Source organism: Odontomachus brunneus, unplaced genomic scaffold, assembly GCF_010583005.1.
Source record: "Odontomachus brunneus isolate Ranch 3 - 2012 unplaced genomic scaffold, Obru_v1 Obru_scaffold_018, whole genome shotgun sequence".
Taxonomy (NCBI): domain Eukaryota; kingdom Metazoa; phylum Arthropoda; class Insecta; order Hymenoptera; family Formicidae; genus Odontomachus; species Odontomachus brunneus.
Genome location: NW_022639468.1, coordinates 648,166 through 661,427, shown reverse-complemented (window position 1 = coordinate 661,427; position 13,262 = coordinate 648,166). Strand labels below are relative to the sequence as shown.

The 13,262-nt window shown below is 42.2% G+C and overlaps 2 protein-coding genes across 5 annotated transcripts in view; one reads left to right on the top strand and one right to left on the bottom strand.

Annotated features, from left to right (window-relative positions):
- The window catches only part of LOC116841752, a 440,348-nt gene that overhangs the window by 304,601 nt on the left and 122,485 nt on the right, over positions 1-13,262 (bottom strand). The gene's annotated exons all lie outside the window — the stretch shown is intronic.
- LOC116841747 (protein FAM151B) overlaps positions 1-13,262 on the top strand; it is a 30,225-nt gene that overhangs the window by 7,824 nt on the left and 9,139 nt on the right. The window contains exon 1 of one of the 3 annotated variants that reach the window (XM_032810070.1): positions 746-1,033. The exons of 1 other annotated variant lie outside the window; for it this stretch is intronic. Coding sequence is in view for 1 of the 2 variants with exons in the window: in XM_032810069.1 (XP_032665960.1) it covers positions 988-1,033 (46 nt within the window). In the remaining variant the exon portion in view is untranslated. Of the gene's footprint in view, positions 1-745; positions 1,034-13,262 lie in introns of those variants that run through there. One more of the 3 variants, XM_032810069.1, reaches the window with a different exon arrangement.

Here is a 13,262-nt window from a genome sequence, read left to right as displayed (position 1 = left end):
AGTTCCATCAATTTTGGTAGAAGAAAACAGGATTTCTGGTTATTTATAAGCAAAATTTGGTGCTAAAAATCATAAATTCAAGGAAACAGAATTTCTGATTCTCATAAGCCAAATTCCGTCTTGTTAATAATGTTCTACCAATTTCTACTAAATTTTGTAGATTTTGGTCGAAGGAAACGCAAAATTTCCAATTCTTACAAACCAAACTCGGTTCTATTAACAATATTTCATGATAATTTCCACCGAGTCTTGTTAATTCTGACTGAAGAACACAGAATTCCTGTGGTTCTTATATGAATGAAATTCGACTGCAAGAACCAGGAACTATGTTTTCTTTACCTAGGACGCGTTTCATTGCCGCGTTAATTCCAGCCAATCTTTTCCCTGTGTACAGCCTGTATGAAGGCACGGCCGCGATATTTCCGCAACAGCCTCCCGTTCGCGAGTCGATCGAGCGCGCGCGAGCTAACACATGACACGTTCGTCCCTCTATCGCGAACGTCCCACGCGGAAATCCCGCGTCGAACGTGCGACGGAGCCGCGATAAGCCGCGACAACGACGGATCCTTCTAACCCTTACGACGGCTTTCGATTCGATCCACGCATTGCGCGCCCTTCCGCTCGCGCCGACAGGGCCACGAGAGAGGTGGCGAGATCGCACCACGTGTGTGTACACCGGCGCGGCGTTGCGGCGCCGCGAAATATGACCGACGGCCTGTACGTGCCATTATGTACGCCTGGATTTCGACGATCGGCCGACCGCTCCTCTCGTGGAGACAGTCAGTCGTTTCGAGACTGCCGAGTTGACCGGGTGTCGTCGAGAGCCGTAGAGAGCCGCGTCGGTTCGCGCTGTGTGTCTCTTCCCTCAGCTGCCACTTCTTCTCTTTCTCTCTCTCTTTTTCTTTCTCACTCTCTCGAACTATCCCCTCGTCCTTTCCTTTGTGAACTCACCCCATCGCGATTACGGTACACCCGGCGACTAGGACCATGGCGGGTTCGACGATCACGGCCATTCTACTGCTGGCGGCGACCCGTAAGTTCCATTCCACATAATTTCAAAGTTAACAGAATCGGGATTTCAACAAAAGAAGCAATATTTTACTATTATCAGCAGTGTGAGACCCGAAATTAAATGAGTTTGTGCTGAAGCAATTGTGGAGCATCGGATGATCGCATCTGGCTCGTGATTTCTCGTAGTCAATTATTGATGAGTGATTTGGGTTTTCTTTACGTATCGAAGAACATTGCAACAATCGGCGCGCACAATAGAACGCCTCGGTTGACGCTTTATTAAATATTGCTCCGGACAGCGACATTGCGTCATGGCTTCGTTGGCTTTGAGAAATGGATTTCGCAATCCTCAGCGCTATTTTGCAATAGTACCGCGAGCATTTCTCTTCGACTTTGATTGACGATACATGCGGCATACATGTCCCAGCTTGTTGACAGTCCGATGATGTTCGACGAATCGCGCGAGGTGTAAATCACTGTCGCGAGGACGATCGTTCGCGAGCAGCTCGAAGTGACGAGACTTCTCGCGAGAAACCGGCCGTTACGTATCGATCCTATTTTAAAGCCACATCCCGCGCGGCGGTTACGAGTCTGACACTTAGCAGATCGTGAAATCAGGTCTGGAGTATCTTTCTCCGTCGTAAATGCGGCACACCTCCTCGTGCATCAGGACCGAACGCCCGTCCTCTAATAGATGTATCGATTTTCTTTTTCCGTCGCGCGTTTATCCGTCCATCGCCGCGGGAATAGCTTCTCCCCCAAGAGTACAAGCTCGTGTCGCGAGCGGAGGCTACAGAAGAATTTAATTAAGACGAAGGTCATCAAAACCCGCGCGACTTTAATTACGACAGCATATAATTGCGCGTTCCAGCTTTTTCCCACAAATGAAAGTCCAATCAAGAAACCCGGGATCTTGTTCTGGACGCATAGCAAACGTTAAATATGCCCTTTCCTTACACCAAATTTCGTTTTTTTTTTTTATACAAATGTCACACATAACACTGTTTCAGTTTGAAAATCAGAAAGACATACCTGGCGTTCGATAAAAGAAAGGAATTTTATAGTAAAAATTACTATAGGATTTTTATCTATTCATTTCATAGGTACTATATTTATATTTTAGAGAGAGAGAAAGAGGAACTCTCTAAAATGTGCTATTAAAATTTGTTATATTTCTAGCGAAATCGCTTAGCAAGATAAGCCTTACTGACAATCTATTCCTGCATTACTAGAAATATAGCAAATTTGAAAAAAAGAAATTATACGGAAAAAAAATATTCTTTCTGCGTACGTCCAAACTAAAAGTTTTATCCTTTCTAGTTGAGCTGGTGCTACACTGAGACTTTGTTTCTCTTCTCCCTTCAACGTCACCTTCTGTACTAGTTTCGCTTTAAAGGTAAAAAATGCAACTCAGTTCAGCCGAAAAGAACAGATCTGAGTTAAGAAAGGTCGTCTCGTGACGAGACAATGAAATCGTCGTATCGTCGACTTTGAACGAGCGGGTCGCTCGACGGAGCGTGACTTCTCCGATCGGAATCTTTTTTTATGGATGACGTCGATTCAAATGTTCCGGCACGTTTGCCGTTGCAACGTACGAATGAACAATTTCGACGGAAAATCGCGCTCTCGCCATATGCGCGCCGTGAAAAGTCCATCTTCGTGCGCTTAAATCAATTTGCAGCTTACAATGCTCCAACTAGAAACGAGAAGAAGAGAGGGGATGAGAGTCGGACTTTATGGAGTACGATAACGAGGCTTGAAGTCCTCGGGACACCGCGGGACATCGGGCTAGGCCAACTTCAGTTAGCGCTGATTGTAGACAATTAAATTTTCTTTTGCTCGCGTGCGCGCTCTCGCACGGCACATAAATGAGAAAGTTTTCCGAGGGATTAAGCCGAGCACGATCGCCATTGCAGGGCGGAAGGATGGCTTGCGAAATTAAAGGACGCGGTCTCGAGACGATGACACGTAATAAATCTTCATTCGCCCCAATCGATCGCTAATAATAATCTCACGGTGACGCACATCGGTCTACTACGTATATAAGTTCGTGTGCTCGCCGAGGCATTTACCGTCTTACATAAAATTAGCCCTTGATTTTAGCTGTCGCGCGCCGGAAGCGCAATTAATCCCGGGATGTGCGCGGCCAATATTTACCGTGCGCGTCCTTTTCTTGCCAGGTTTCTCTTTTCCTCTTTCCAGCACCGTTCCTTTCCCTCTCCCTCCCTCTCTTTCTTTCTCTCTCTCATGAGAGATGCACAAACCTGCTTCCGACCTACCGCACGGCTTTTCCACTCGTTCGCTGCCAATGCACGAACACACCTCATCTCTTATTCTTCTCCTCTTTTCCTCTTTGCTGGTAAATGCACGAATAGAATCCAGGAGTCGGTCCTCGTAACAATTAACGTGTGTAATTGGTTTGTTGGTGGTCTCCGTAAATCTGAATTTTCCTTTATGCTTTGCATTTCTAGTCGAGCGTAGTTGTTCGTGGTGTTAATCGTTACAGAGAAGTGCGGTTGGTCAAAGGCACGTTACGACCTGGCACCTTCCGCAACGCCGACACAGCCGCGCGTTGCTTATAAACGGAGCGTCCGCAAAAATAGATCAACGCCGTGACCATGGCAGTATGTTGGCGGTATGTAACTTACATACCGCGCGAAAATAGTATGAAAATAAACTGTTTTTAGCGCTCCTCTACATCCCCCGTCCGCACGCGCGGATTTAATATAGTCAACAGGCAGAGCGGGCGATACAATAAAGATAATACGATTGTTCCTTCTGATCACGCTAACAATACATCGCCAACTGTAGTCTCGATTTTTGCCGGCGAGCCGGTAACGGAAGATGCGGGCAGACTATGTGAAACACAAGTCTGTCTAAGGGTGAATTCACACCTTGACAGAAACACCGAGAACAGAAAGTCAATCAGAACTCACGCTGGTGATCAGATGGTAGTCGACAGTTTCTACTTTTCTATCAGTGCGAATTCTGATTGGCTTCTGCCTTTCTGGTTTCGGCTTTTCTGCCAAGGTGTGAATTCGCCCTAAGATCGCGACGAAGAACAAGCGCTTTGGACGATGCTATCGGTAAAAATGAAAACGGCCCTAACAATCGACATTGGAAAGTTCGAAACTCTCGAGAACGATCTCATTGTCAGATAGACCCACTACAAAAATGAGTTTTCTCGTAATGAAAAAGCAATTAATTATTGGTAAAAATCAACAACCGACTCGCACAATTTGGAAATTCATTTTATGGCCAAGAGATTAACGAAATCTCGTAATTCTATATCAAAGATAACGCGTGTACTCATTTTGTTGTACTGCTCGTTAGTGATCTGCACTGGAATGGTATGTATGTGTGTGTGTTATACCAAGAATTTAAAGGCGTTGATTAAAATTGAATGTCCTCTGTGTGTACATATACACCCGCATGTCAATGTTGCAATAACTGTGAATAATCCGCGAATATACCCCACGATGTGTTTCACGTCGACCGCCATTATGACCCACACACGTATCAACATAGCAGAGAGAACGTGGCAATGCGTGCATTATATATCTCATGTTAATTCGACTCTCACGTTTACGTTATTGACGACGGGCAGCAGAGATTCTTAGACTCTCTCAGAGCGAGTAGAATGGTTCGTCGTAAATGATCGTATTGTAATCGTAAGTGTGAAAGTTAAACGACGAAAACAAGCGGGCGATATTGGATCCCGTGACGTTATTACCCAACGATACGTTATACAGTCACGCGGTGCGTTATTACAACATACCTGAAACGATATTCGAATTCCACTCGAGCGAATTGTCGAGGGGCACATGGCCGATAATAAACAGGATCGGTCGAGAACGTTCCCGATCCAACCCGCGACATTCTTTCATCACTTTTATCATCATCCCGAGAAGAGAGGTACGTGTGGATGATACAAAGGGGAAATGATGATATGCCAATACATGTGATTCTTATCTCCGTCGTGGAGAATAACTGGAAACTGAGTCACCGTCGCGCACAGTGTCGTTTCAATTTAATTGTGACCTCCACCTGAGGTGCAAAGCATACCTTGGTGTAGGTGGAATCGTAATTCGCGATGATAATGGCGTGTTTATCCGCGATAAGCGCAGCAGATAAAGGCACATCTTCTGGAGCACGTCGGAATACAGGTGCGTTACGTGCGTTTGCGCTCTACGGTGTATCTGAAGAAAGATTACACACGAGAACACCCGTGTCGTTCGATTCGACTGAGCCGCGCGATATCGGGATCGTAAATTTTCCGTCTCCTCCACCCGCCGCCACGGCCGCTGACTTCAGCAGTAAAAGCGCAGCACACTTGCGAATCGATTATGCGAGTCGCGATCGCGAACGCTCGACCGTGAACCGCTCGGATCGGAGCGAAAGATCGGCGATCGCGTGAGAAACAACGCGATTTCGCGGCGATCGCATTCGACTTCCCTGCGGTGCGACGATCACGATTATAGGGGCACGGAAGTGAGCGACAGCTTTCGAAATTAATGCGCTGAGTGCCGCGTCATCCATATTTAGGTGACGCGTGAATTTCCGCAGGGGCACCGTCAGTCATTTGTGAATTATAGCTTTATTTGCCTGATTAACAATGATTCCCCGAAGTGCTTCACTACTTCCACGAAAATTTATAGGAACATATCGAAAAACAATAAAATATTATTAACGTAAAACGAAAATCCGCCCTTCTCAAGTGGATCAGTAAAAATATCTCAAAGGGAATGTTTCACCGATAATAAGTGAGTATTTATTGATTTTCAATGAGAACACTTTCCCACTCTACTGCTCCGCTTTACATCTCACATTTTGACTAATAAAAGTAAGATTTCAAAATCTCTGCACTGCAAAATCTCTGCAGTGCGCAAATCCATTTACTCTGTACACAAAGAAAATATTAGTAAAACTTATGCTATAAAGGTAAATTTCTTTCTACGAAAGAAATCGTTTTTGGAAAGCTCTGGATTGAAATTGTAGTAAAGTACTATACACGGGAAAAAAAGGTTTGATTGAATTAACAAAATATCTGGTCGAATATGAACGATCCAGAAATTCCGATTGAAGTAACCCGAATTCTGTTTAAGTCAACCAAAAATCTCGTAAAACTTAAACAGAATTCGGGTTACTTTCATCAGAATTTCTGGATCGTTCATTTTCGATCAGATATTTGGTTAATTCAACCAAACCTTTCTTTTCCGTGTAGAAATCGTAAATTTGACGATCTATCTGAGGTGCGCAAAAACGTCCAAGTAATTACAATAATTGTGCAGTAAAAAGTCAAAAAGTCGTGCGTAACATTTTTAAACAAATATACAGTAATGTTGGTCATGATTCTGGCTATGACTCAAGGATTAAAAGAATTTTGTTGTGATTTCTCACTTTTCTTTTTACTACAATATTTTCGAAATATTGTAGTAATTGTGCGAAATGGAAATTTCGTGTTGAATAAATTCACGACTTTTATAAAATTTGTGTGCGATAGCACTGCCTGTGTCCGCAAACTGCGTCAATAATAGTAACAATTTACTACTATTAATTGATCCTTTTAGCGAGATTTGACTGTGATTGCAGTGGTACACTCATAACTGAACCATCAGTTGTAAGTATAGCATTTCGGCATGAGCAACACTGATTGTATTGTACTTGGAGAGTGAGTTCAGAATTCGGCGTGGCACTCAGCGCGTCAAAGGAACGTATCTCCCACGGTGCAGGCGGATCGAATACAAAGGAACGCGCTCGAGGAAAATTACAGGACGAGCGAACGTTCGCTCGGAGAACGCTTTCCTTCGATTGGAATAAAGCGATCCGCGTGAGATGATCGGAACTGGCTCAATCAGCGATCTCCAATCAGCGCAACATCGAATTATAATTCTCGCGAGGGAAGAATCGCGTGAATTTATCATCGCGTGTGTGTGACGTCTGCGAACTCGTCGGGAAGACACGGCTTTATAATTAATCAGTTTGTTCGAAGGGTGACTTTAGCCGTCAATATTTTACAGGCGCAATTCGAGGTCGAACTCGATGGAATCTTTAATTTCGGTCGACGTCGCCTGCAAACTTTGCCAAACACCCGACGTAAACTGTAATAGAAGTTCGTAATTGCGCCTTAAACTCCGTTATAATTTAATGGAAGCCGCAAGGTCTCTCTCGCGTAGCAACAGTCCAATACAATACGACTCTAAAGTCCGTTCGCGGGAAATCTTGCAGCGGCTGCGACTCACCTGCGACATAAGCAGAGCTCGCAAGCGTTGTTTACTTCGTGCTCGAGTCTGCAACGAAATTGCGCAATTTTCGTCGCGTTGTACGGTGTGTCGCGTCGTCGTAACGTGACCGTCACTCGTCACTTATGTCGTCGTGCGCTTCGCAGACGCGTTTCGCTGACGCCGAAGTGCTACTTCCGACGCCTCTTCGGAACGCGACATACGCGAGACTCGGGCAAATATTAGAGTGATCGATTTAAAGAAAGCGACACGACATCGTACTTTACGTAAAAATAGACGGGACACGCTCGCAGTTTGAACAGCATGGAACAAGCGTGACAGGTGGTCCATCAGATGTTTGCCGTACAGCCGGCGTCGTTGTTTGTTTACCATCGGCCTGTCGGCATTATACTCGGTCTCATGATACGCATAAATCATACTCTGAACGCGTAATTCGTGCCGCGGAACCGACACTGTAATTACCATGATTCGTAGCGACTTTTAACACTTGAGAGCTGCTTCTTCGTTTCGAAGAATGATCGAGTACTCGGTTATAAATCATCAGTGTGTCGCGCGAACCGATTAAAGTAATTTAGCTACGTCAGAACTAGATAATATCGTCGACTTAAAAACGGGAAAATTACTAGATAACTGTTCGAATCTCTTCCGTGTCTAAGGATTAGAAATATCGATTGCTTTGGACGAACTCTCGATTCCTACGAGAAATCAATAAAACTAATTTAGACACGACGAATTCGGGCGATATCGTCGATTCAAAAAGGCGAAATTCGCTGCATAACTTTCCGTTAGAATCACGTCTAATGCCCGGTTCCATAACATCGATTGAACCTTGACCAGAGTTTAAACTCTATACAGACAAAGGCTTAAACTTAGATTGAAATTTAACCGACGTTGGTGAAACTGGACATAAAGGAGATTAAAAATATCGGGCCCCCTCGCGAACGAACTTTCTCGATTCCTACGAAAAACCAATTAAACTAATTTAGGTGCGTCGAATTCGGTTGACATCATTGACTCAAAAAGACGAAAATTATCCGAGTCCGAATAGCAGGATGACGTCAAATAATGCATTAATGACATCTGAAATTGACGTCGACTGGGATAACTTTCTGTTTGGACCACATCAAACGTCCGATTCTACCAACTTCAATTAAACCTTAACCTAAATTTAAGTTTTCACCTCAATAATATTTAAATTCAAACAGAATAAAGTTTAATCGACGTTGACAGAAACAGGCATAAGAGAGATTGGAAATATTGATTGTCCCTGAACAAACTCTACGTTTCCACAAAAAATCAATTAAACTAATTCGTCGAATTCGGGCGATATAGTTGGTTCAAAAGGCGAAAATAACTGAATAACTTTCAATTCGAATTACTTCCATGTCTGAGAGAGATTAGAAATATCGACTACATGGAACGAATTCTTGATTTCTACGGGAACTTTCTGACAGTTAGCGACCTACTCTGCATCTCTCCGTGGAGAAGCGCGGCGCAGCTCCAGGACCAAGCCGACTAACGCGAAATTCTGTCAGGTAAATCCGAGATGGATCAAACTCCGTTTAAAGTTTCAAATTGCTGTTTTCGATCGTGGCGATTTCTATCACGATCGAGGCCTAAGTTTCACGATAATAGACGCGGCCATAAGTCACGCTTTGTCAGTCGGCTGACTAAGGCGAAACTCTCTCGAGGTTCGGCCCCCCAGCCAGCCAGACGCCATGAGCCTTCAAAAGCGCACTCTAAGCGGAAGAGAACGGTAGTCGCGGCTATTTGCAAACTATACGGAGACGCAGTGACGCGTGAAAGATGCTTTTATCAGCCCACGAGGGCATCGGGTTCTTTTGTATCGCGAAAGGCGGCCACGCCGACGGCGATGTTCACGGGTCTGGAAGCCTGATTCGATTTCCCCGCGTATCCTCGCAACCACATTCACGATACGTCGCTCTCGCGGTATGAGCTAAGAAAATACAGGCCGCGATAAAGCGCTGTTGCTCGAGATGCACAGTTTCGGATAAAACACGACTGATACAGCGTAAAAGTTCCAATTCTCAAACACGTACCTAATCCTGGACATTTTTATTGTTTTGATCTTTAAATACGAATATTTACCCCCTTAAGTGGCATGTAAAAGTTTTGTGGAAAAATTAATTTTCTTTTAATTTATTTAAACTGTTTATTCATTTTATTTATTTAAACTATTTTTTCGACTCACAGCAAATAAAAATTAGATATACATTTTGTATTCTACTTTTCAAAATTCTTCAAAGAAAATAACAATAAAGAGAGAAAAGAAATCTAGATATATTTATTTAGAAAAATCTTGCCCTGAGGGAAATCGCGCAGTCATTTTAAATTATCACTCTCTGAAGATTAAACTTTTAACATATAATATGTGTATATATTCAGCAATAACATATATTTGTTATATGTAACGTCAATATATTTCGAATCATGTCGAAAGTTAAATAGTTGAAGACCAAAACAATAAAAATGTCCAGAATTAGCTAGAATGTCCGAGTATTGGTTTTATCTTACACCTGCCATTGATGACGCTCACGACGTGCCGCTATTCGAGAAGCGAGCTGAGAAGGGTGGAAACTCATGGCTTGCACGACAAACGTGTCGAAAGATGCCAAGATGAAACTTCATACGGGAAAATTCCGATGATCATCTCGCTTCACGGCTGTTATTACTTTTCGCGGCAGTTTCGCATTACGCGCGTCCATTACAATCCAGCTCCTGTGTGGACGTGATAGTACACAACTAATATTACAGGTACACTAACCATACGCGCGTAGAAAAATGCGCTGCAAACTGTGTCGCGGTTCATGAGTGGTGAACGTTATTTCTTCGATATGACGTCGACGAGACTTCCTCCAACTTTAATTTGCCTCTCGTTTCGCATGCACACAGCAAATATTTTTGATGAGTCGGACATTGTTATCGCGGAGCCACGTCATATATAAACACGCACGACCGGCAATACGATCGTGTTGTTATCAAACGTATTGTCAAACGTATTGTCCTGTAACATGAAACTATCAACTCACAGACATTTATCTAATCCTGAATATTCTTATTATTTTGATCTTTAAATATGAATATTTAAACTTCTGACAGAATATATGTATATATGTATATATGTGTATATATACATATACATATACTCTATATATATATATATATATATATATATATATATATATAGAGAGAGAGAGAGAGAGAGAGAGAATATATGTATATATTTAACACACACACACACACACACACACACACATATATATATACAGGGTGATCCAGGGTAGCCGGAGGAGCCGGCACGTACGTATTCCTCATGAAAAAGTGAATCGAAAATGTCAATAGCAAAACGTTGTGATGTTAACAGTTTTTAAATGGTGAGCCTTTGAAACTGTCCAATTACGGGGCATGAAGTTCGCGCCGTCAAGTATGATACAACCAAACGGCCGACCGCCAAACGCCATACTTGACGGCGCAAACTTTACGCCCCGTGATTGGACAGTTTCAAAGGCTCACCATTTAAAAACTGTTAATATCACAACGTTTTGCTATTAACATTTTCGATTCACTTTTTCATGAGGAATACGTACGGCTCCTCCGGCTACCTTGGATCACCCTGTATATATGTACATATATATACAGGGTGATCCCAGATCACCTTCACAATCTCTCGTAAGAACATAGAGCGGATTGAGATGAACACAAAAGTCTTATGCCATTTTGCGATATTCGCAATAATAGTCAAGATATTAATTTTAAAAATTGGTGAATGAACATGCACGATATGAACTGCAATAGTGCCGTCTGCCGTTGTATACTTGTACATTAAGTCAAACTGAACAAAAAAGTCCTGTACCATTTTGTAAATGACAACATAGATTTTCAGATATTAATCAAAGAAAATTGTACAAGATTGTGTACCATAATGCATAAATTTTCTTTAATTAATATCTGAAAATCTATGTGATCATTTGCAAAATAGTAGAGGACTTTTTTGTTCAGTTTGACCTAATGTGTAAATATACAACGACAAACGGCGCCACTGTAGCTCATCTACCATATCGCGCGTGATCATTCACCAATCTTTTTTAATTAATATTTTGAGATTTTTATTGCGTATATCGCAAAATGGTATTGGACTTTTGTATTCATCTCAATCCGCTCTACGTCCTCACAAGAGATTGTGAAGGTGATCTGGGACATCCTGTATATATGCATATATTTTATGTTAAAAGTTTAAATATATTCGTAATTAAAGACTAAAACGATAAGAATGTCTAGAATTAGGTACGTGTCCGGGCACTGGAATTTTGTGTATGTAAAAAAACCTCACACAAAATCACGCTCGTGACTCTAGGAGGCACAGGTAGAAAAGCGATCAAACTGTTGTCGGGAAAGGTTGTATCTCGAGGAAACACATGATCGATTGCCCGACCAATCTTATTCTCCCCGAGTCTGAGCGAGGTCAGTTTCGTCCCGATCTCATAGCGCTCGGTTGCGCGAACGAACCCCGACCGCTCGTAACAAAAAAGAAGGACCACTCTCTCACGTTTTCCCTCGTAGTCCGGACCGGTTCGAGCACACAGTAAGGTCTCTGTGTGAGACCGTTGAACCGGAAACGGCCGCTTCGAAGACATTGTAGCGACGGTGCGTTCGGTATAGCGTGACACGAAGGAGCTCGGATTTTTGGTGGAGATCAAGCGTGCGAGCGCATAGATACACACACAAACGGTCGCTCTCCCTCCTAATCCGATCGTTCGGAGAAGAAGCTTCTTAAAGGATGCTTGGAAAATAGCTCCATATGAACGTCATGAAGGACGGCGATGAAAATAAATTTAAGACGTCGCGTGACGAATCCAAACGTGCCACATTCAATGACTCATTCCTTCGTTATCGTATATCTAAAGCACGAACAAACATTCACTTCGCTGGAATGTCATTAGATTAACCCGGGAGTGGTCGCTAAGTTCGTTATATTGTCATTGCTCAGCAAATGCAATTCGATCGCGACACTTTTTTTTTCTGCTCATGGTTCAGTTATAATTGGATTACCGTATAACAACGTTACTCGTGTAAGATGAAAATATTTTTGATAGCCGCACATTGACATACGTCTCTTTTTTTGTACACGCGAGCAATATTGTAGTAAAAATTATAATGAAATCTTATAATCTTGGTCTGTATGGAAATTATAAGCGAAATTACTATATATTTACTTAAAAATATTATGCAAGTTTACTTGAAAATGTTTTGTCGCATAATATAAAGTAACCAAATTTTATGACGGCAAAGAAAAATTTTGCAATTTTTGTGTAATTATATACAGCACAGAAGCAGTACTCTCGTAACGAAGGTGTTGTACTACTTTCATAACGAAAATTGCTATAAAAATATAGCTAAGTATCTGTAGTTAATAAATTTTGAGATAAAACGCGCGTATTAAACTACAACTATATTATTACTTATACATGCAACTTTTAACATGTCCATAGCTCGATATAGTAATAATCAGAAGTCGAAACTTAACGTCACTTAGGGCTTTCGCACAAATGGCCGTAAGCGTAAACGTAAAACGTAATCTTAAGTTAAAGAACTAATCAAATATACTGCTTTAGAATTATTTTATCTAGAAGAAGATAGAACAGATCGTGTATCTAAAACTTGCAGGTCGAGTAAGCTAGGATTTCGAGCAGTCGAATCCTACACGAAAAAAAATACCAATTCGTGTAACTGAATAGGAAACCAAACGAAAATTCGGTGAATGATATCTCTGTTACGGCGACCGAAAATGTTCGTCTAAACATTCGGTTACCTGAAAACTCCGTTGAGATAACTGGAAGCGAGCGACTAAATTGTAGAAACGTCTCACAGGAATTTTTCCGTCCCTATAACCGAGTCTTGCGTCTGGCTCTTATTCCTCTCATGCAACGGAGAATTCAGTCACCCTAAAATTCAGTCACTAAGTTTATATATATATATATATATATATAT